At 44.1% G+C, this 24,880-nt stretch overlaps 1 protein-coding gene across 3 annotated transcripts in view; it reads left to right on the forward strand.

Moving 5' to 3' along the window:
- LOC125924495 (histone-arginine methyltransferase CARM1-like) overlaps nucleotides 1–24,880 on the forward strand; it is a 278,914-nt gene that overhangs the window by 229,903 nt on the left and 24,131 nt on the right. The window contains exons 12-13 of one of the 3 annotated variants that reach the window (XM_049633052.1): nucleotides 6,717–6,806; nucleotides 12,554–13,216. In XM_049633052.1, the coding sequence (XP_049489009.1) occupies nucleotides 6,717–6,806; nucleotides 12,554–12,563 (100 nt within the window). In that variant the 3' untranslated portion in view covers nucleotides 12,564–13,216. Of the gene's footprint in view, nucleotides 1–6,716; nucleotides 6,811–12,553; nucleotides 13,217–24,880 lie in introns of those variants that run through there. The other 2 variants (XM_049633044.1, XM_049633061.1) reach the window with 2 other exon arrangements.

The following is a 24,880-nucleotide window of genomic DNA, read 5'->3' on the forward strand; positions in this document are numbered from 1 at the left end:
AGGCTCCAGGCTCCGAGCTGTCAGCGCAGAGCCCGACATGGGGCCTGAACTCAGGAGGTGCGAGATCATGACCTGAGCCGAAGCCGGTCGCTCAACTGACTGAACCACCCAGGCACCCCTCCAAATATAATTTTTAAAAGTTGCACTCCCCCGTTCATGCTCTGTCTCTCTCTGTCCCAAAAATAAATAAAAAACGTTGAAAAAAAAATTTTTGAAAAAAAAAAAAAAAGTTGCATCTGGTTGTTTTGGTTTATATTTTTTTAATTACTAATAGGGGTAAATAACTTTTCATATGGTCTTTGGTTATTGATGTCTTGTACTTCAAACATCTCTGATCATTAAAAAATCATTCTTCCTGTCGATCCTACAAGTACTTCCTAGTAAGTTTACTCATTGACCTTACTTTCGCTTCTGAGTCTGTTCCAGGCTCCAAATGGCAGTTGTTGAAATATTTGGAGAGCTCTACCAAAATCCTGCCAGTCTTCCTGGCTGGCTATAGGCTAACATCCTGTAAGAGTGATTTTTAAATTGTTGGAGGTTCTAAGCCCGCCCCTCTGGAGAGTTGGTGGGACTTTTCTGGAAAGTAATTTATAAGAAGGGAGTTCCTGTGGCGGGAGAGACATGACCATCTTCGGGCGGTCTGTTTTCCTCGACTCCCATTCTCTCTCCTTCTGTGCCGCTGCAGTCATCCTGCTTCCTGCCAACATGGCTCCTCTTCTGCTTGTTTCTGTGGTTCTACCATATTGCAGTTTTAGGCACGTCTTGCCCGCCCCAGTGCCTGCACAAGACATTACACATGAGGAATAAAGCTTTTGCATTTCAGAAAATGCTCCTCATCCTCAGCTTGGGTGTTTTGGGGAGCACTCTCTGAGATGCACCCCCCTCTGGGCTCTCTTGCTTCTCTTGGCACTTCTGTGCTTTTTCCCATGTGCCTTACAGCCAATGCCAAGTGCTTCTGTAGCCCTTATACATGAGGTAGAGACTGCAGATTCTATCTTTCTCCCAGTTTTACAGAAAATGAGGTCCCTGGTCTGCAGTGTCTTTCTCTTCTGCTTGTTTAGGGGATGGTTTCCAGGAGGCAAAGTTGGGAAATGCTGATTTATTCCGCGTTCATCCTGGAAGTCACCACTTTCTTCCTCAATCCTCATAAACCATCTATTTAATGACCAGTTCTAAAGAAAAAAATTACTAAGGAGCAGTAGCCAACATCAGCTTGGAGTTGGGACTTGCCTTTTCTTCTTAACATTCTTTTGCTTTCAGATATTTATATTTGAAGGTATCTTAGGGTATCATTAGGTGGGTGGATTTAAATCATCTTATTTTCCTATTACTTTTTTCTTTCTTTTAAACAAAACCTTTTTTTTTTTAATGTTTATTTATTTTTGAGGAAAAAGACAGAGCAGAAGCAAGGGAGGGGCAGAGAGAGGGGGAGACCCAGAAGGAGAAGCAGGCTCCAGGCTCTGTGCTGTCAGCACAGAGCCCGATGCGGGGTTTGAACTCATGAACCATGAGATCATGACCTGAGCTGAAGTTGGACACTCAACTGACTGAGCCACCCAGGCGCCCCTCCATTATTTTTTTCTAACATATCTTGGGTTTCATCCTTCTCAGTCATATTTTTTGACCCTCCTCTCCTTTATTCCCCCGATGGGTAAGAAAGAAGCAAACCATTTACCTCATACACCTGTGTCATGACTCGCGGGTTCCTCCAGCCTTCCATACCTTTCTTAAAGCACCAATGTTGTATCACTGTTATTTGCCTATGTGTGAACTTCCCAAAAAGAAGGCCCGAGTCTCATGCTATGGTGTATCCCTCCTGACTTAATTCATTTCAGAGATTCAGCAGTGATGTGGAAGGACCACCTGAATGAAGAAGTCATGTCAGGATCCTCCTTTTAGTAAGAATTTAGTCTGGCTCAGTTGAAAGAAGACGCTAAGAGATTATGGACACGTGATACTTAGCAGCAGGAAGAAAGGGAGGAAGGCAGAAGGAAGATTTTTTTTTAAATATATTAAAAAAGATTTTTTTTAATGTGTATTCATTTCCTGAGAGAGACAGAACACGAGCAGGGGATGGGCAGAGAGAGAGGGAGACACAGAATCCAAAGCAGTTTCCAGGCTTGGAGTTGTCAGCACGGAGCCCGACGTAGGGCTTGAATTCACGAACTGCAAGATCGTGACCTGAGCTGAAGTCGGAGGCTTAACCGACTGAGCCACCCAGGTGCCCCTTTAATATTTTTTAAACATGATTTTTTAAAGTTTATTTATTATGAGAGAGAAAGCATTAGTGGGAGTGGAACAGAGAGGAGGGAGAGAGAATCCCAAGCAGTCTTCACATCATCAGTGCCAAGCATGATGCAGGGCTTGAACCCACAAACTCTGAGGTCATGACCTGAGACATGACCAGGCTTTGGCAAATGTTAAAGGAGAGAACATAGTATAGTCATCAGCACACAGTAGGTCCACAGAAAATCTTAGTTCCGTTTTTTCCTGCCTTCTTCTCTTCCTTACTCTCATTTTTGGTTTAAAATTATTACTTTCTTTGGCATTTTCTCCAAACTCAGCACTTCCTTAATGTCAGTGCTTTGATGTTCTTTTCAGTCAGGTGCTGCTGGTTTGTCCTGCCTTTGGATAGGATCTCCCCCTTCCTTATTGTCAAATATTCTTTTAAACTCTGGCCTCCCGGGAGAACTGCCTCCCCCCCGCCCCCGGGGTAAGCCACACTGGCGTGACAATGGCTGCCCTTTTCTTCCCAGCCAGGACCCCTTGGGATCGTATTGTTAGCGTTTTATTTTCCACATACTTCCATCATTCTTCGGCTGTCATTCATATTATTGCTGTGGACAATAAAGCAGAACTTATGTTTTTTATGAACTTTATGAAATGTATACCCCTCAAGTGCACAGAAGCTGGTGTCCATGAAGTTTTCTGATCGTGTGCACCTCGGAGTAAAGACATTTTGTATATGCGTCCCCCGATTATAGACTAGCATTTATCTTATAATTCTGTGAATGTACTACAGTAATAATAGAAAGTATAAAGTGGAGTGCTCGATATAGAGATATATATACTATATACTATTTATATACTATTTATATATATACACACACATGCATAGACATGTCTCTGTGTATATACACACATAGAAACTTACATGGTGTGTACGTCATAGGACACAAAATTAGAAATAAAAAGAATGAATGGAAAAAAACAAATATACGTAGGCTGACTTGGGGTCTAGCTCAGCCACTCACCCTGGGCCAAGATTTTTTGGAATATACTTTAAAATTTGGGGATCCCTATGAAGGTCTGCAGTACTCAGGTCTGCCAGGGAATTTGGTTTTCAGAGCGTTCCTTGTGTTATGAAACTGGAAGGAATGCTGACCAAAGAGTTAAAGGTTTGGCAGCTCCGAGTGGCACTCCCAAAGGTCATCTCTAAACTGCTCTGTTTTGCGCTCAACTTTCCTCAGACCAAATATCTACGGGTCTGGACAGCTGCATCGGCAGGAGCTCTGGGACGAAACTCTTGTCGATGATCGGGAACAGTGAGGCATTAGCATGCGCGGGCTCAGCTTTAAGGGATGTTTCTTTGTCCTTTGTTACTCAGATTCTTCTGGCTCTGACCAATGTCTCCACCGCCCAGTTGGTATTTACTCAGTGATGTTGTACCACATTGTCTGCGGTGTAATCAGATTCTCACTGAACCGTCCTGCCTTAGCAAAACCCGAGAAAGTAGGTGAGCATAATAGAGAATGAATCCAGCACTTTCCTAGTGACTTCACTAGTGTTCAGTATGTGTTAGGTGAACACGTGTATTCGTTTCCCAGGGCTGAAAATTTTAAAAATCGGGGCACCTGGGTGGCTCAGTCAGTTGAGCGTCAGACTCTCAATTTCAGGTCAGGTCACGATCTCGCAATCATGATATCGAGCCCCACAGTGGACTCTGCACTGGTCATGGAGCCTGCTTAAGAGTCTCTCTTTCCCTCTTCCTCTGCCCTTTTCTCTCTATCAAAAAAGAAAGAATTAAAAATCGGAGCTAAGTATTTTCTTCCACCCCCCCGTGTACCCTCTTGGGGCACACTCAAACCCCTCTGAAGAACGCTGGTCCAGGGTCCATTCTACTGAGGTTCTCATTCCTTCCTTCGCCTATCGGTAAACCCTCAGTGACTTGAGTCATTTTTTTTCTTTTTTTTACTTTTTTTTTTAATTTAAACTTTAGTTAACATACAGTGCAATATTGGTTTCCGGAGTAGAATTCGGTGATTCATCACTTACATACAACACGCAGTGCTCATCACAAGTACCTTCCCTAATGCCCGTCACCCATCTAGCCCAGCCCCCCCCCCCACCTCCCTCCATCAACCCTCAGTTTGTTCTCTATTGTTAAGTCTCTTACGCTTCCAATATCTGTTATTCCAAAAGGAATGTTGGTATGAGAAACAATGATATTTTTTATGTTTTTTTGGTTTTTTTTAATTTGTTTATTTAGTGTTATTTTTAAATATAATTTATTGTCAAAGTGGCTACCACACAGTGTGTAAAGTGTGCTCTGGTTTTTGGGGTAGATGGTTTTGCACTCAATTCTTGAACTAAAGGATGTCCCCTCTTAGGTCATTTGTTCCATCTCTGTAGATTTAAAAAAATTTTTTTAATGTTTATTCATTTTTTGAGAGAGAGAAGGAGACAGAGTGCCAGCAGGGGAGGGGTAGAGAGAGAGGAAGACACAGCATCCGAAGCAGGTGCCAGGCTCTGAGCTATCACCGCAGAGCCCGATGTGGGGCTCAAACCCACGAACTGTGAGATCATGACCTGAGCGGAGATCAAGAGACAGACACTTGACCCACTGAGCCACCCAAGCGCCTTCCTATGTAGCATTCTGGAAAGAGCCTTGCTGAACAACACCCTAGAGCAGGAACTTCCTGTCTGTTCTTCCAGACCCCACCTGGAACCTTTCAGTTCTCTGTTGTGTCATATGCGCATCCATGGACACACACATTTGCTCAGACCTCGGGGTACTCTGTTTCTGCGTTAAGTCTTACATTCATTGCTTTAAATATTGTTAAGAAGGCGTCTCTCATTTGGGAAAATAAGTAAGTGTGTCCCTCCCTGATTTCTCAGCCTTTTTATGATTCCAGCAAGGGCCGCCCTTATTCCTAAGGAGCTCACTGTCTCAGTATCTCGCTTTCCTTGTGTCTCCCTTCAAGTATCACAAACGCAGTGAACTCCTCCTCGATGTATCATGAAGGGAACATTTTATAACGAAATAATTCGGAGTCAGTTACATGAGTTGAAATACAATCAAAAGACACTGATTTTTTGTTTTTTAATCTATGCCCATCTTTCCCTCTTACTTTGGCCCCAATAAAAATCTGGAACTTGAGGTACAGGCTTCACAGGATGTGACATTATACGTCCACCTGCCCAGGCCACTATTGGTGACAACAGGGTGAGAGGCATTTGTAACACTCAGCAATTTCTGGAATTTGACACAGAAGCCAGACCATCAAGGAAATTCCAGTTAAAGTAATCAATGATATGTTAACCCCAGACATTTAAAATATTAAGGATTGGAAGATATGTAATGAAATTAGCACTTTTATACTTTGTAGGTGAGGAGGTAGTTTAGTCCACTTTCTGGAAGATGTTTTAGCAATAGGTGCTGGGAACCTTAAATATTTATGTGCTTTAGCCTGGCGAGTCTAACACTGAGAATTACTCCAGGCAAATAATCGCCAATAGGACATAAAGATATACTACAAGAATGTCCTCTGCCGCAGAATATCTGTCGTCAAATTAGGCTTTTGTTACTAAAAGCAATAATATGTTATAACATGTTTGTAATACGTTATAAAAATGTAAATATTTGATCATGGGGCATCATTAATTATCCTGTGTAATGCCCGTTAGTGCCACTGAAAAATGTGTTGTCAAGAATTATAGGATAAATGCTTGTTTATGTTAAATCAAACTAGGAGATATGAAGGAATATTTAAGATCATTGTATTAAAAATTCACATTTATGAAAACCATAGAAGGAAAATTCTTTGTCTAGTGACATCATGAATTCTTTTATTTAATTTCTCTTTTTCCTTATTTTTCAGTTATTCTACAGTGAATAGGTAGCACTTTATAATCCAAAGAAATACATGTGTTGTTGAATACATACGACTAATAAAAATCCCACAAACATAGGTCCTTCAGATTAGCCATCAAAGATATGTCACATGACTTGTTCTTATCAGCCAATTCCCACTGGAATTATATGAGCCTTCATCTGGGGCCTCTGAAAATCAGTCACATTTATTGACTGTTTTATGTCAGTTTAAGACTTTAACGTGTCCAGTCTCTGCACGAGTAAGATTATTTTGGTTACTTCGGTGGGTGACCCATAAAGTGCCTCTATTAATTAAAGCCATTTCTGTCCTTGGCTGTTGATGAAACTAGAAATACCATTAACTTTGTAATTTTTAGCTCAAGAGATTACAACTGCCAAACTCTTCTAACAAATAAACAAGGCCTTCTGTTGCCTCTGCTAATGTTGGTAGCATCCCCATAAACACACACGACCGTAGACGAGATGCTAACCCCACACTCTTAAAACCCTCGTGAAGTAAGTAGGTATGTGTACAAGGTGCCTTCAGTGTGTGTGAAGAGGTGACCGGCCTCGTAAAATGATGGAGTTGTTTTGTTTTTTTGTTTTGTTTTCTGCCATACAGACAGAGCTATGACATTCATATCGTGGCGCTGGTAAACCAGACAGGCTTCAGATCTGGGAACATCCTCGATCTAAAGAATCCTTTCTTTAGGTAAGAAATGCTCTCAGCCGTGTCCCAGCCATGTGTATAAAATCTCAGTGGACCATATGACCGGGTAAAGAGGTTCAGAATAATTCCACCTTTCCTAAGAGGAGAAGAGGCATCTACCCTTCCTCCTTAAGGAGACTTAGATCCTATGATGGAGTTGAGTGTTCTAGTTCCATTAAATGGAATTCAATATGTAACAACCTGATCTTGAAACCACAAAGAGTCCTACAAAGTGAATTCTCGTTCCAGCTGAGCTATAATGAGCTGCGTGACCTTGGGCAAAGTCGCTTCCGTCTGGTATTTGGTTTTCTCATTTGCACGATGTGGAGTTTAAATATGGGCTCCTCTGACCTTCATTCACTAACAGATGGTTTTGTGCCGCATTTATTCCACTACACCTGAAACATGAAGTCCATTTAAAGTAAGTTTGTGAGATATTTTTGAGATCACGTAAGTCAGGACAAACCCCTCTTTAGAAGCCATGCAGGTTTTGTCTGATGTAAAAACTTGCCACAGTGAGAGGGATATGACGGATGTTTCTGGAAGAACCCCTCGTCTCTTACACCTCATCCATATGAGCCCGTTAAAAATCCACACGTGGGGGGCGCCTGGGTGACTCAGTCGGTGAAGCGTCCGACTTCAGCTCAGGTCATGATCTCATGGTTCGTGAGTTCAAGCCCCACATCGGGCTCTGTGCTGACACTTCAGAGCCTGGAGGCTGCTTCCGATTCGGTGTCTCCCTCTCTCTCTGCCCCTCCCCTGCTCACGCTCTGTCTCTCTCTCACAAAATGAATAAGCATTTAAAAAATTTTTTTAATCCACACATGAAATCCACCCTAGAATTAAAACCACTGGCCACTGTCACTCTTGACTTCCCTACCAAAAAACAAAAAAAAAGACTTTTCCTTCATACTATAAAGTCTCCCAAGGCTTTGCATTCAAAGCATCATGTCTCTGTAGTATTGAAAAGCATAAAGAGAAGAATAAACACGGGAAACCAAACCAAAAGTTCTTCGGCAGAGATGAGAAAATGAAATCGTGACCTTGAAGCACGGGAGGCCAAACATAGGCAAGGCTTCTCTTGTTTATGCTGTGTGTGAGTTGCCACGCATCGTATGAATCTTAAACTGATAGCCATTTAGGGATATGGATGCCGTCTTTAACTTTGAGGGAAAAGGGGAGTTCTCCCTCCCATTCCTGTACAAAATCCTGTCACTAAAGTCGAGGGCACAGATTGTGGCCTCAGAGCATGCAGACTATTCACTAGCACAATTTGACCTGCCTAGGCCTCAGTCTTCTCCTCTGTGAAATGGGATTAACAACACATGCCTCACTGGGAGATTGCAGGGATGCCCATCACATGTCCAAGCACTAAGCAGTTCCTGTTACTGGTGGTCAGTAATCGCCAGTTTGCTGTCTTTCTCCCTTTTCTTACTGGTCTCTGTGCTCCTCCTCTCTCAGTATGTAAATAGATGATGGTCTTGCACTTCATTCCAAAGAGAATCATTTGGATTTGGGGATAGAAAGTGAATTTTTTTAGGGTTTTAGAAAACCCCCCTTTTGAGTGCGAACCAGTAACTTGAGTCCTGCTTCCACTTTGTCTTAGGACAAGATTCTAAGCAGGACACAGACAGGGCCTGGGCCTTGGCCTTGGCCAGCCCCTGCTTTGCATGAAGACACAAACACAGTGGCCATAAGGTCACAGGGAGGACCGGTCAAGGTTGAGCGACTTGCAAGATGGCCACAGCACCGTCAGAACAGACACACTGTGGGGTGAGGGTGTGGGGGCAGTGGATGCCTTTCCTTTTCCCTTCTCTCAGTACCAAGTCTGACTGATGAATTTAATTAATTAATTAATTAAGCAGATAAGGCTGCTTAAAAATGTGACTCCCCTGGACACTTCACATCTTATTTACACTTCTTCACCAACCTTTTCCTAATGTCTAGCACAATCGTGACGATGGGTGCTAAACGACCGAATCTTTGAAGGGCACTTCACATCGGGTGCATGAACAGTTAAAGGTTCAGCTGTGGTGATACCCTTCTTCGGGTCCCCCACAGTCACAGCACCTGAGAAGCAGCACAGGAGCATGTGTGTGCGTGCGTGTGTGTGTGTGTGTGTGTGTGTGTGTGTGTGTTGGGGAAGTGGCATTACCCAGAGAAATTATTGGTGACTTAGAGGTAATTATTGGTAATTTCTTTATCAAAATGAGTAACTTTCCATTTTTTTATTCTACCCATTTTTAGGGCACGATAGATTTACACACAGGAACAAAAAATTCATTTTTGGGTTTGGGCTGATACCTGGTACCATCTAAAAACATCTAATGGGGCATGCCAAAAACATCTAAGGATTGACAGGTTAATTACTGAAACCTTGAATAGCCACCATTAAATGTGATGTGCAGGTTTCTGTCTTTCCTTAGGCAGGCTAGGGAGACTTTGATTTTCGCTATTATTTTAAAGTAATTTGAAAATAAAAGAAGGGCTAACAAATGTTGCTAAAAGTGAGCAAAGGGACAGAACTGCTTCATCGGCAAGGGAAAGCTCTCCAGTAACCCGGCAGAGTCTCCAAGGACTGTGAGGCCAGTCCTTCATCACTCGGGTCCCACACAGTCTGTCCCCAGATCTGGCTGGCGGGGCGACCAGGCAGTGTCTGCCTCCAGGAAGCTTGTGTTGTAGTAGGAGGGAGGGCAGGGCCTTAAACAGCTAACTGCATAATTATGTCATCATACTTGCAATGCGTGATGAGTAGGAGGGGTAGAGAGTGCCAAGAGAGCATTGATGGGGAGACCTAGAGCAGAATGAATCCATAAAACCCACCACTGGTACCCCTCACCCAGCAATAGCTGGAGAACCCTTCGTACATGGTGGCAAAGTTTATTTATTTTGAGAGAGAGAGAGAGAGAAAGAGAGAGAGAGAGAGAGAGAGAGAGAGAGAGGGAGGGAGGGAACAAGCTGAGGAAGGGCAGAGAGAGGGAGAGACAGAATCCCAAGCAGGTTCCGCCCCATCAGCGCAGAGCCCTATGTAAGGCTCGAACTCACACACTGCGAGATCATGACCTGAGCAGAGCCCAAGAATCGGACACTTAACTGACTGTGCCACCCAGGTGCCCCAAACATGCCCACCTCCAAGAAGCCTTCCAAGGCCAAGGCTGGCTTAGATGTCCCTCCCAGAGCGCTCAGCTCTCTGCAGACACCACTTTGGGGGCATGTGTCTCAATTACTGGGTTTTTTGTCCGCAACCCCTCCTACCTTGAGCACAGCATCTTGCCTTCTGCTGTTTGTAACATGGTGTTGACACAGCAGGTGCTGGGTGAACGTCTGATGGGTGGGTAGATGAACATGGCCCCATGGCGCTCCTGAATGGCCCCAGAATTTCTAACCATGGGGCTCTGGAGCCAAAACCATGTCTTATTTCGTGCTACCGCCATAAGCCAGGGCTCTGTCCCCTTCACAGCCTCTCCCAAACCACGTGGTCCTTCTCTCCTCCTCCCAAACACAGATTCCTTCAGTTTCCCCAACTGCACTATCACTTTCCTTCTTGCTTTTCTCCATTGAATTTATTAAGTAATTATCATGCACCAGGAGATGTTCTCATTGCTAGGGTATAACAGAGAATGATGGGGGTATGAATTCCCTGGTCTCATGGTTCCTGAAAGTCTCAAGGATTGGTGGGTCTCCTGACAGACATCCAGGAAGTAAACAAGTGAGATAATCTCAAATACCGGTAGTTTTCCCCAAAAAAGATAAATAGAGTAATAGCTACCTGATCTCAAGACTCAGGATAAACCTATGGTAATCCAGGCAGTGTATGCTGAAAAATGACCCATGTAGGTGAATGGAATGAATAGAGGTCAGAAACGGACTCGCACATATACAGCCAATGTGATTTTTGACGTAGTTGCAAAAGCAATTACACGGAGAGGTGATGGTCTTCCAGAAGTGGCACAGGAATGATTGGATATCAATATGCAATAAAATTAGTGGCCTTCAACCCATATCTCACACCGTCTAAAAAAATTACCTCAAAAGAGATCATGGACTGAACCATAAAATCTAAAAAATATGAAACTTGGAGAATAAAACATAGAAGGAAACCTTCATGATCTTGGGTTAGACAGACGTGTCTTACATATGACACAGTTCCTAAAAAGGGAAAAATGATAAATTGTCCTTTATCAAAATGAAAAACCTATCTTTGAAAGACGATGAAAAGATGCGTTATAAACTAGGTGAAGATATTTGGAAATCACTTATCTGGGGGAAAAAATCATATGCCGAATATAAAAAGAATGTATGCTAAATAATCTCAAAAAAGCCTAGTAATGGGAAAACATTTTTGGTAAGGGCCAAAGATGTGAGCGGACCCTCCATCAAAAAAAAGATATAATCGCCAAGAAGCACATGAGAAGATGTTCAGCATCATTAGTCAACAGAGAACTGACAACCAGAACCATCGTGGCAGTTCCATTAGATACATACACCTATTCGAACGGCTAAAATAAAAATTCTGACAATACCAAATGCCGGTGAAGATCTGGACTGAGAATTCTCCCTCATGGTTGGTAGGAATACAAAATGGTACAGACAATTTAGAGAATAGTTTGACACTTCCTTAGATGGTTAAAAAAAAGCCGCTTACCACATGACCCAGCCATCTCACTGCAAGGTATTTATACGAGAGAGATGAAAACTCTATCTGAATGTTTATGGCAATTTTATTTGTAATCACCAAACTGGAAACGAGAACGCCTTGCAAGTGGGGAATGAATAAACTATGATCCGTGATTTTCAGTAAGGACAAGGAAAGACCTCCTGATATGTACAATAATACAGATGAGTCTCAAATAAATTGAGCTACAGAAAGTGAAAGCAGTCAGACTGCGAAGGCTACATAATATATGATTCCATTTCTATGACATTCTGGAAAAAGCGACACTCCAGATACAGAGAACAGCTCTGAGCTGGCCTTGGGGAAGGTTTGGCTGTAAAGAGATATGGCAACACTTGGGGGCGATGGAACTTTCTAGATCTCGATTATAGCACTGGTAGTACATGTATGTATGCGTTTGTGAAAGTTTGCAGAACTACAGTAAAAGGGGTGAATTTTACTGTATCTAAATTTTTTCTCAATTACATGAAAACTTACCAAAACAAAAACAAAAACAACCCACCAACGTTACATAAAGGGATAGCAGAAAACAAATAGAACATTCTGCTAGACAGTGGCAAGGCCAGGGACGGGAGATGGGTGGTGTTTACACTGAGTAGTCTGGGAGGCCTCTCGGAAGAGGTGGCGACGAGTGGTGACTTAAGGTCAGGAAGGGAGTGGCGTGGACAGGTGTGCGAGCTGAGCCACCATCGGCAAGAGCCCAGGAAAGGGCAAAGGCCTGTGGCGAAACAAGCCTGTTGAAACAGCAAGAAGAGAGAGAAATAAGTCGGTGCTTAGCCTTTGCTGTCAACCTATAAAAAAAGAAAAAGTTCTTCCAGTGAACAAAAATCTGGATCATCATCTCAGATCTGAATTTAGGCTATGCATAATCAAACTTACTAAATATAGTGGGTAAATATAGATCTAAGGCTGCCCATAATAAAAACTCCAGGAAGGGCATGGGAGTGGAAAGGAGGAGGGGCGGGGGACCAGGAGGGAGGGAGGGGACAGGAACACAAAACTAGCTTTCCTGTGCCTTTGGATGGAGGTGGGACTGACTTACTCTGTATCATAGAAATCACCTTCTCTGTTTTAGGTTTGCTTAGAAGATAGTCCCAAGCCAGTCACTAAGTCAAATGAAGGCCTGAGAAGCCCCTCGCCATCCACGTTCAGATTTCACGTTCCAAACTTGCACTCTGCGTTTTACAAGGATGATTAGGTTTATTTAAATTCTTTTTTTTTTTTTTTTTTTTTTTTTTTTTTTGCCCCCTAACTCTAAAATGTGCCTCCTAGTTTTATTGACAAGTCTGTTTCTTGGTGCTTCTCAGACTGGCTCTTTACAGCTTTCTGCATGTGAGCTGAACAAATATTTTTTTTGTTTTCAATGTGTGATTTCTCTGTATCATTATCTCGGTAAAGCCAACAGCATTGCTTTCGTTTTTGACGTATTTAAAAATGGGAATTTAACAAACCCCTACCTCATGTTTATATGAATGCGTATGTATGACATAACCTAAGAGCATGTGAGGAGTGATCTTTGATTGACCATTTTAAGCTGTTCTCGCCAATATTTTCAGCACATCAGCAGCTCATCTCCAGCTCAGCCACGCGTGAAAGAATTTCTGCCTTATTCATGTAGTGGAATAATACGATGTCAGGAATGCGCTTCATCGGCAATATCTGATGACTCTGTGTGCAGTTAAGAAAATAAAGATGGAATCTTTGTCAGCTCTCTTAGGTTTGCAATAAAAACGTACAGTGCGAGATACCATGGAGGCCTCTCCTTTACTTGAAGACTTTGTTATATGTCACGTGTCAAATGGTGATAAAAAGATGATCTTTGCAAAGAGCAGGTTCTCCCCTGACCCCGACAGCTCTTATAAAAATGGATGTCACGTCAGCACACGAGCTAATGGAGCCCCCAGCAGCCCACTCACTGTGGAGGGGCAGGGAGCTGGAATGAACTGGAAGTACCCATATCCTCCCCAGCCAGCCAGTCACCCACGGCTGCGAGCCTTCCACCCGGCCGCTTTGGCTCCTTCTGGCTGCTCTGTTTCTAACAGTCTTGCCCTTCTATCCAGCCCAACAGTCTTCCTCACATCACCGTGGGGCTCCCTTCCACTGCCCCTTCCCCAGCATGTGTCACTGCCCACCTTCCACGCTCACAAAAAGGATGCTTTCCCACCCAACACCTTTCCTGTCCCTCCCTTGGTCTAACCCTTTCTTGCAGCTCTGTGTGACCCTGGACCCTAAACACACACACACACACACACACACACACACACACCTTTCTCTTCTATTAACCAACTTCTTTGTGGGTTGGAGTGAGTCTGATTCACTTTTTAATTTCCTGCGATGCCTAAGGGCACACCCATGCATCAAAGGTGCTCAATACATGTACATTGATTAGGTACATAAATTTATCCTGAAGTTGAGAGTCATTGTAATTGTGGAGTCAGGCCCGACGACCTTGTAATTGCCTTTCAAGCAGAATAGGCAGAAACCGGTAAACCCTCCATCACAGAAAGCACTAAATTGCTGGTGCCACCTGTCCCACCCACACCCAGGGCAGGCATCCCTGACTGACCCCAGCACTCTTCCCCGCCCAACCAGACAGGCCCTCACAGTCCTTCTCAGCCCACACTCTAGGAAGATATTATCAGTCTCTGCAAGAGGGCACAAGAGCTAAAAACCATGACTTTTAAGGATGCAGAAAAATGGATAGTATTTCCCAATCTTTCAATGATCCCAAAGATAGGTAGTCTGTATGAATTTGTAATTTTCCTGAAGCACAAATTTGATACAGATACACAAAATATATACAGTATGCAGTATATATATAACTGTGGGTGTGGGTGAGTGCCTTTAGTCATTTAGAGAATGCATCTTTCTATAATCAATAACTCTCCTGATGTATTCCTTAAATTTTTTTTTCATCCTTGGGGTGCCTGGGTCCGTTAAGCTTCGAACTTCAGGTCACGATCTCATGGTTCGCGAGTTCAAGCCTGGCATCAGGCTCTGTACTGATGGCTCAGAGCCTGGAGTTTGCTTCAGATTCCGTGTCTCCCTCTCTCTCTACCACCCCTCCCCCACTCATGCTCACTCACTCTCTCAAAAATACACATTAAATTTTTTTTTAAACATTAAAAATTTTGTTCATTCTTTTTACCTTATATCCGGAAATGTAAATAAGTTCTTAGTTTTGCTTTTTAAAAAATGATGTAATGTAGGGTAGAGTTTATTTTAGTGGGAAAATTTAGTAACTTTACTACTTATTCCTGTCCTCCGATCTATAGGGTTATTAAGATTCAAAGGAGATTGCTTAAGTGTCAATGTATTGTGTCCTGTGGGGAAATCACATTGCCATAGTGTCTGCAGCTTTGAAAGTGATCTCAAAGTGTGTCCGCTGTGAATATCAAGAGTAGATTGCGGATCTGGGGAAATCTTGGAAATCTCAGTCTTTCCTGACGCCATCCCATCATAGTTAAGGCCAGAACCACGTTGTTGGCAGGAACTGGTGTCAGGATCTGCTCGGAGATAGCCCACAGCCAGCACACCTGTGGGACCTGGAAGTCACACTACTTGAGGAACTCCAGGACATATACCAGGAAGTCAACTTGGATGCCATCAACACAGCGCTCTGACTGCAAACACCCTGCACAATAAATGAATCATAGCTCCTTACAAGAAGTCCAGAGGGAGAGTGGATTCAAGAACCGATGACAGTATCTCGGTGATTTCGTCAAAGACTGAGGCTCTTCCTTCTTCCTAGGCCAGCCCCCCTCAAAGGCACAAGGACGTGAAGCAAGTTACAGGAGTCACGTCCAGACACAAGGACATCCAGAGTCACGAAAGAGACGATCGCTTCTGGCATCTCCTCTCAAAATAATGATTATGATAGTTAACACAACACTTAGTACGTAGCAGATACTTTTCTAAGTGCTTTACAGATATTAACTAAATTTTGTCCTTATCACAACCCCATTAAGTGTGTATTATCCTTAACCCCATTTAACAGATGAGGAAATGGCAGTAAATAAGGTGAAGTAACTTTCCTAGTGACGTACAGCTAGTAACTTCAGTCCACTTCAGGGACCGTGCCCTTAACCCCAAAGTTATCTCTACTAAGAAAGCCTTTCCAAAAGCAACCCAGAGCCTTGCTTTCATGCTTGATTGGCCAGAACCGAGTCACATGGCCATCTCTAAACCAATCACCAAAGAGAGTCATGAGATTACTGCAAGGAGAGAGAAGCCAATGAAGCTTTATCACTGAGCTGGAGATAGGCTCATCTTTCCCAAGGGACAGAACCTGAAAAAAAGTAGAATGCTAGTCCCAAAGAGAGGAGATGGACATAAATCAAGGAACTGGCATTTCCTGCTCTCAGGTACTGCCTAAAAACAGCCCAGCTTGACTAATTCCATTTCTTCTGCCTTGATAAAGCAAAAAGAGTGGGTTACCGTCGTTAGCCACAAGTGTATCTCGACCTCCTCTCTTGCTTGTAAGCACTCTAAAAATAACGCATCTTACAAATCTGCCTATTCCCCACAAGGCCTGGCCATAGGGCCTTGCACATAGAAAGTGTTCAAGAAATGTTTGTTCATTGTAATTGGATTTTCATTCTCAAGTCTACTTAATTGAAGAGGTCAACAGTTGGCCATGCTCAAGGCAGGCAGATAATGCATTTTCACATTGATCTAACAATCAAATGAATTCTGAGAAGCTTCCCTTGCCATGCAAAATAGCATAAAATCACACATTAACATAGGTCAGTGCAAAAGCCCAAATTATTAAATTGTTAGTGTCTTGCACTCGGCACCCTTGGAGGTAACATTAATGTCACACTTTTATTATGACTTGACATTTCCACTATATTTCAAGGAACACATCAGAGAATCGTAAGAGAGCAGGCTACATAATTTGCACAGCCCTATGCAAACAGAAGATGCAGACACCGGTCTGGGTAGATAAGTTAATCTCCCATTTCGTGGGCCTCTTGCTCTGACCTTCAGTCGATAGGTGACCCCCAAGAGATTGTAACTTCCGAGGATTGGGAGTGGGTGAGAAGGTCACATGGAGTTGCCCACTGAACTTACTGTGATCAAATCAGCCCACAGCAGAGACTAGCATTGCCTTGCCCTACCCCAAGAAGCAGCAGGATGTGTGCCTGACGTTGACCCTACCTGTACCTGGGCAGGGCAGAATGTAGCAGAACTTGGGCCACCCCCACCTGGTTGCTGCAGTAATCAGCGGCAGGAGCAGAGACATGGGAGGCCAGGCAGAGCCTGAAGTTTGGTGGGTGGATGAGCTCTCATCCCAGAGGGGCAGTAGGGAGATGGGACCACCTGTGAGATAAGGCTTCAAGCCCCGGGTGCAGGCTCCAGGGTTCCAGCATATTTCACTTACAAAACACCAATTCAAAGATAAAAGTATTTGTGGATTTCAAGATGATGGCCACAGGGCATTAAGCCCCACACCCTTCTGAGCACAGAACCCCATGAGCCTGCACTGATCACACACCCTGGCCACAGAGGTCAGGTGTGGTACCTTGTTTCAATGGAACATCCATGCGTGGAGAAGGTAGACACAATTTTAAGACATGCTATTATACAAAACCTTCTTGAATGGATGAACTTATCTAATGGAATGGGCGAAGAAGTTGGGCAGTGAAGAGGGTAATTCCTCCCTGTACGACATGTCCCTTTCTGTAGCTCCTTTCCTAAATGTGTGCCTGGACACTTGGGACTTTATCCTGCAGATAGGCAACGGGGAGCCTATTTTCCTTTTTTTGATTGGAGGAGTAACATAATCGATGGATCTCTGGTGACTGTGTGGAGTAGGAATTCAGGGAAGAAGAGACACTGGGCATACAAATCAACTAAACTCTAGAAGGACTATTAATGAAAATGACATTATTAGCACAGGAGCTAAAGGTCTGGGCTCTTTAGTTAGAGCTACCTGGGTTTAAATCCTGGTTGTCCTTCCTAGCTAGACGTGGGCCAGTCACACACCTTCCCAGCTTCACTTTCTGTATCTGTTGAAGTAATAGCGGGAGGATTCTTTGTGAGAGTTGAAAGAAATGATTGTATATGAGGGACATGACAGTGCCTGGGTCATTACATGTAGCTCTTAGTATATTATCATAGGAAATGGATTCTTGCTAGTTTCTCGTAGTCTCACATTTATATACTTTCTAAAAGCTCTGTGCTGTCACTTACAAGAAGGAAACGCCCACATGCCTGACCACCGCCATCAGCGAGACTCTATCCCCTCCGCAACCCATAATTCCTTGGGGCAGAAGGAGTTACTTTTCCTTCTCCTACTTCGTAATCTTCTGCTCTACCTTTGGGCAGCAGCCTCAAGGTCTAGCTCTCCAATATGGCATAGCATCCTCTCTACAGAAGGAACTCGTGGCAGGGTCCCTCATTTACGAAAGGAATTTAGAAAAACCCACCTTGTGTTAATAGCCTAATTTTAAACACATCATCTCGCTAAAGAAATCACCTCATTCATGTATCCATCCCTCCATTTATTCACCCTCTCTTGCCCCCATCACAAAGGATGATGATTTAAGGAAGAAAGAAGAGTACATTACTTAGATATGTAAGGTATATTGTCTCCATTAAAAACATACTCCATCATTGTTATAATAATGTCATCAGTAAAATAATTTATGGACATCCCACTTACCTGTAACTGACCAGGATCCAAGTTATGTGGGGGACACAACAAAAGCACTTACACCTCACAAGCACCAGAGGCTCCTGGCACAGTTTCCCAGGTGTTAAGAAATACCTAGAAATCAGGATGAAAGAATAGGTTCATGAACACAAAAACTCTAGGGCCATAGTCTCTCAAACATGGAGCCACTGCGAGTTTCAGAATCAGGCACACTAGGTTTGCTCGTGTGTGGATTAAAGTGCCACCTACCACTATTTCCAGTGCTCTGCTTCCAGACATATAAGAGGATCACATTTCCTAGGACCCTTCAAGTTAGGACGGCCTTGTGATTTCCTGTGGCTTCTACAATGTGAGCAGAAGTGATGCACGTCACCTCCATGTGGAAGCATTTAAGAGATGGTGTGAGATTCTCCAGGCCTGTTCCTCCTCCTTCCTCAGTAATTGTGGAAGCCACTGCACATAAAGCTGCCTTCAGCCTGAGTCCCTGACTACCTCAGAACTCCCCTGTCAACCTATGTTATACATGTAGTTTGAGCAAAAACAAACCTTTGTTGTCTTAAACCACTGAGCGTTGGGAGCATTTCTTATCACGGTGTTATTTAGCCCATCCAATCCAATACAGCATCATTCCGGGCTCAGAGGATACACAAATAAACAAGATAGGCTAAGTCTCCCTTGCACATGGTGGCAGGAGGGATACGTGTAGCAGACACACAAGTAAAGAAATACGTAGAATGTTGCAATATGCAGAGTGCCGTGAAGAATATAATGGCAGGGAAGGGAATGTGGAGGGCCGTGGAGGTTGCTACTTGGGCACCAGTGCTCAGAGGAACCTCACCAAAGTGCTGGGTGCTGAGCTGGGGAAGAGGAAGCCACCTCAAGATTTGGAGGAACAAATTCAGACATTTCACAGCAATTCGGAAATTCGGAGCTGAGGGGGATAGGACCGAATCTATCCCATCTACTGGCTCACTCTGGTTGCTTTTGATAAGCAGAGTGTATGTAAGAATGGAAACAGGAAAATCCAGATGCAGTAAAACAAATGAGAGAGGGGGTGTTGGGGTAGGTTGACCGTGACCAGGTTCAGGATCTGGTGTGGAGATGGTAGTAATAGAACTTGCTGGTAGACAAGGCACCTGGGTGGTTCAGTCGGTTAAGGATCTGACTTCAGCTCAGGTCATGATCTCACAGCTCGTGGGTTTGAGCCCCGCATCAGGCTCTGTGCTGATGGCTCAGAACCTGGAGCCTGCTTCGGATTCTGTGTCTCCCTCTCTCTTTGCCCCTCCCCTGCTTGTGCTCTGTCTCTGTCTCTCTCAAAAATAAATATTAAAAAAAAAATTTAAGAACTCGCTGGTAGATTGGCTGTAGTAGGAGAGGAAAAAGAGAATCAAGATCAACTCCTTGGTTTTTGGTCTGAGCCGCTGGTTTCTATTTACGAAGATGGAAAAGGTGGGGAGCAGGTCTGGGAGAGAAAATCAAGAGTTCTGTTGTGAGTTTGTGGGGTTGGAGGTGGCCACTTGATGGCGAAGTGGAGTTATCGAGCAGGTGGTTAGATGTGTGCATGTGGACTCGGGAGGAGAGAGTCTGGAGATAGGGGCTGGAGAGTCATGGAGCATTAGGGGTGGTAATTCAAGCACTGGCTTGGCTGTGGTCCCTTGGAAGGTAGCATGGATAGGATAAGAGAACCAAGAGCTGGGAACTCTAACATGTAAAACTTAGAAAAGGAAGGGTCATCAGGAGAGACTGAGCAGTTGGCCCAGTGAGGTCAAAGGGCTGGAGTGACATGGAACAAAAGAACTTGTTTCAAAGAGGAGAGAGGAGCACTTTATGTCCAATATGGCTGGCAGGTCAAATATGATGGAAATGGAGATTTGGCAATTGGAACAAGTAACAAGGAACAACTTGCTTTGTGGGAGTAAAGAGGGAAGAATGACGAAGCAGAGAAAGTAGAACTAGACAGCTCTCCCCCAGAGTTTGGATGTGCAGAATGGCAAAAAAATGGGGTGAGAGCTGAGTCCCTGTATCCAGATCTGCCTTGACAACATGCGTAATCTCATGTCCTCCAACTCTGGTTAGACTTGAGCCCCATCTTAAGCTTTACAGACTACGTGTGGGCTGGAATCTTTTCCTGAATCTTCGCCTCACGTCTGGGAACACATAACTGTCTGCCAGACTACCCTGAGCACAACTTTCTGCCTCCCAAAATCTCCACTTAAAGTAAGACTAAACCACATGCCCTGGAGAGATATGGACGAAAGGAGAAAGAAAAAAGTGTCATCTTTTCTTTGCAAAACCGGAACAGTTCCACGTACATGAGAGCAGTCATTGACAATGCTATGACGTCCCCCAAAAGGCATTGACCATCAAGAAGGTGAGTAGCGATGGTAAGAAAGTCGGAGACCTTACGTGAGCAGCAATTAAAAGCAAGATGACAGATGGTCACAATGCTGGGAACTCTTTTAATTTTTGAATTGTCAATATAGTCTCATGGTTCCAAACTCAAAATGTATAATGGAGGTACAGTGATGTCTCCTTCCGACCCCTGTCCCTCAGCCTTCCGTTCACGTCTCCAAAGTCAACTAATGTAAGTTTCTCATCCTTCTTTCCACACACACCTGCAAATACACAGGCATCCTTTCCTTTCTCCGTCTTTTGACGCAAGTGCTATTATGCCCTGCGTACTCTTCTGCATCTACAAAGCCAGAAATTTGACAACATGGAAGGAAGTGGATTTTTACAGTTTCACCTAACAGCTACTGAATTCATGCTAAATATTTTTTGGGAAAGTTTTTTATTAGGTAGTAGGCATGATACGTGGAGTCTAAATTGAGTTCTCATATGTCTGGGAGCATCTGTTGAATGGGGTGAACCTGTGAGGAGGGGGAAGGTTCCCAGGAGAACAAAAATAGGAAATGTGACATTTGTGCCTAAGCATTCCGATGCCAGTTCCCAGAGACTGTCACGGAACCTAGTCATCACTGATGTGATGTGCCTGCTCGCCATAATCCCATCCCTTCCAGCACTTCTGGGAAGGCTCTGCCCTCCTGCCAGCACACCCACGGGGTGCCTTGGCCAGCTCTCTCTGAAGTCCATCAGCTGCCAAGATCACCACCTGTCCCCTGTCAAAATTGGCCTTGAATTGCAAATGTCTCCCTCCTGGCTGACCATCCTTGGATGCCTCCATCAGGGTTTATTGTATAACCAGGTCCCATGTTCCTGGTCTGATGTCCCACCAGCAGCTGCCGTGTCTGAGCCCTTCTCCTAGCAGGGAGCCTGTGCCTCTTGAATGCGAACCAATTCTAATACTTGAAAAAAAAATCGGGCCCAGTTTTTAAAATTATCATCTGATATGCAAAGCAAAGTGAAGCTCATTTTCAAATGATTCCCAGCTGTCATAATAGCTTCGTGCCTGGATGGCTCAGTCATCGCAGAAGCAAGGAGGGCAATTTGATTTCATATTTGACCTGATAACAGGAATTGTGATTGGAAATCAACTTGAGATGCTTAGAACAGCTACTTATAATCACATCAATTAACATTGGTACGTTGCTTTCCTGTGTATAAAGCACTTTTATGTACACTGTCATAATATGTTAGGGGTGATGGTAGCTTTAAGGAGAGAACAAAACAGAATGATTTTACTGCCTGAGCTTAGAAACAGGAAGGAAACAGACAGGTTCTTACAAAAGGAAATAGCAGAAGCAGACCATGGTGCTAAAGCACAAAATACACGTTACCTGTGCCGAACCCAGGGAGGCAAGAATGAAGACATTGCCAATTCAAGAGAGACACTCCGTGGGAGGAGGGTCAAGCCAGACTGAAGTCCTGTAACGAAGTGTTCAAGACTGAGGGCTGTTGGACACCTGTCTGGCCAGAGAAGGTTGTTTGTTCTTTCATTTATCACATCGGTAATACATAGCTTTGATTAAAATATCACGATGGCAGATAAACCAGAAAATAAGTAGGACATTTAGGCTTCTCTGTCTAGCCTGTCTTATGGCCACGTTCCTGGAGAGAGATGCCTGATACACAGTCCCATCGACACCCCCCCCCCCATTTTGCTGCTGCTTCCCCGATTTCCTGGAAAAGCACTTACCAGCTCCCGGTCCAACCTGGTCCCTCTTCCAGTGGTTTGGGAATAAGTATTTTCCTAGCTGTTGATGACTCAGTAATGGGCTTCATTGATGATAACTACACTTCCAGGAGGACCGGTAGCCATAGTTATCTCTCTTTTCAGAGGCTGAAATGCACAATATGTCCATACAAATGGCGGAAGAATTCTGCTTGATTCATGTCATGGCAATGAATGCCAAGCAAAACCATGATTCACCACATCTGGTGATTTTGATCTGCCAATTCTGCATAAATATTTTCTTTACGGTACTTTCCACAAAGAGTCTCACGGAACTGGCTCGAACACATCTTTGGGTTTCTACTCTCCACCCTCACTGCCTTTGCCTATCAGAGTCCCTTGCATACAGCAGGTGATCAATAGATCTTTACCGAATGAGAGTCTTCTTAGTTGCCGTGTGTTGAGCCTCCACTGTTGAACGGACTCAGTAGGCTTTGTTTTTGTGTATATCCCTCCCGGATGAAGCCACTGTCCTGATGAGCAAAAGTGGGAGCTGACTTGAGGGTTGATTCTCCCCACCTTGGGGGTAAACATAAGGGCACGTGTGAGGGTTAGTGTCATGACTAGAATGTGACAAGTCTGGGGTGTGTGTGTGTGTGTGTGTGTGTGTGTAGGCATTAGTACTTTATCCCTGGTCTACAGGAATTTTCCAACATGAGACTTTTCTTGCCATAAGCTAACACGACTTCTTTCTCCTCTGACGTTTCCCTCCTCAAGACTCCCCTCCCTCCAGAATTCTCATCCATCTTATTGCAGTTGTACCCAAATGCCTCCAGTAAAAATTGACCTTAATTCTTGGAGAAAACTAGATTCAGGCCGTCGTGGGCAGGAGACAAGGCGGAGGTGAGCTCTCCAAAATGCAGACCACAAAACAAGAGTAGGAAAGCTGTCAATGAGATCAGGACTGGCCTAGCATTACTGGTATACAGTTGAGGGTTTGTTGTTTTTTTTTTTCTCTTTTCTTTTTTATGGACAGTTCTAATAGTGCTTGTAGGCTGTAATTATCCCAAGTCCTACCCTGGTCCAGAAATGAGGACAGGAGCAAGGATGGGACACAGGAGGCAGGAGAGGAGAATGAGTGCAAAGGGAAGTTAAATTAGAGGGAGAAAGAGAGGGGAACTGTAAGTGGAATCAGTGGAAATGGCAAGGTTTTATCAATAGCCCTTTTCCTAGATGGAAGTGTATCCATTTGTATTTCTGTCTACCGTGGCACCTGGGTGGCTCAGTCGGTTAAGCATCCGACTCCAGCTCAAGTCATGGTCTTGTGGGTCTTGAGTTCAAGCCCTGCATCAGGCTCTGTGCTGACAGTTCAGAGCCTGGAGCCTGCTCCCGATTCTGTGTCTCCTTTTCTCTCTGCCCTTTCCTTGCTCTCTCTCTCTCTCTCTCTCTCTCTCAAAAATAAATAAACATTAAAAAAATTATATTTCTGTCTACCTATCCGTCCACCCATGCACTCTTCCATCCATCCACCCTGCCTTTTTCCGAAAGAATTTACATTAATTTCCAAGGATAAGTTGTATATAATGATATAATATAAACTATAATTGGCTAGAATAACAGAAATACTAGGATGGGGACAAAATGGAGCCGAGAGTCGGGCTGGCCCCACACGCTTGCTGGATTGGATCTCTGTGCTTCTCTAAGGGATGGCCTGTGACAAAGAGAGGCAGTGACACCCAGACCCAGAGGGAGCATCTTGCTAAACCCAGGGCTCTGGCCTGTGGCATGTGTCTTCCTCTTCAGATCTGTCTCTCTGGTCATGTATGGCTTGGACTCAGCACACCCAGTTGGGTTCCATGGGGTGAACCCTGCAGAACGAGTGGCAGGGAGAAAACAGAGCTACCTATGAGTGACTGTTAGTGTTGTGGATGCTAAACCCCAAATGCAAATACCACTTGACTTGCAGAAGGCACGCTAACACAAAGAACCTGCCCGACTAAAGAAAATACGTTGTCGGAAGTTATAAAACAACATTAGTTTTTTCGGAGCTCATAAAATACCGAATTTTAAAGTCTTTTTTTTTTTGAGTGAAGGGGAAAAAAAAAGGATTTAAAATCATATTGACAGGGCCTATGAGATTCTTTTCTTATCTGACATCTCCCTCTACTGACCGTACGGTCTCTGTCTTTCCCCTCGCAACCCAGCAGGGACGTCCTTTGAAAGCGAGGTGCCTTTGAGTCTTTGCTCACAGATTGGAGGGGACCAGGGGGAAGATCATAGGTTCCGCTTGGGACTTGGGGAACTGGGCCATCCGAGTGAAGTCAGCAATAGAATGCATGTCTGGAGCTCAGAAGAGAAGCCTCAGACAATGAGAGGAGCAGCAGATTGTTCTGGAGGAGAGGATGAAAGTTAAGAGGAGGAGAAAAAGACGCCCTCACCTTGAACCTCTCACACATCAAGGTCAGGCAGATGAGTAGGAGCAAAACGGCATAAATTCACTTGTTCATTCCTCTGAAGGCTTTTTGTTGTTGTTGTAGTTTATGGCACTTCCTACACAGGGCCATCCATCTCTGGCTTGTATCATCTCAGTGTTGGGAAACTCACTCCCTCATTGTCGAGAATTGTTTCACAATGTTTATCGTTAGAAAGCTACCACTTACGATGAGCTGGAA

Source organism: Panthera uncia, chromosome D4 (assembly GCF_023721935.1).
Source record: "Panthera uncia isolate 11264 chromosome D4, Puncia_PCG_1.0, whole genome shotgun sequence".
Classification (NCBI taxonomy): domain Eukaryota; kingdom Metazoa; phylum Chordata; class Mammalia; order Carnivora; family Felidae; genus Panthera; species Panthera uncia.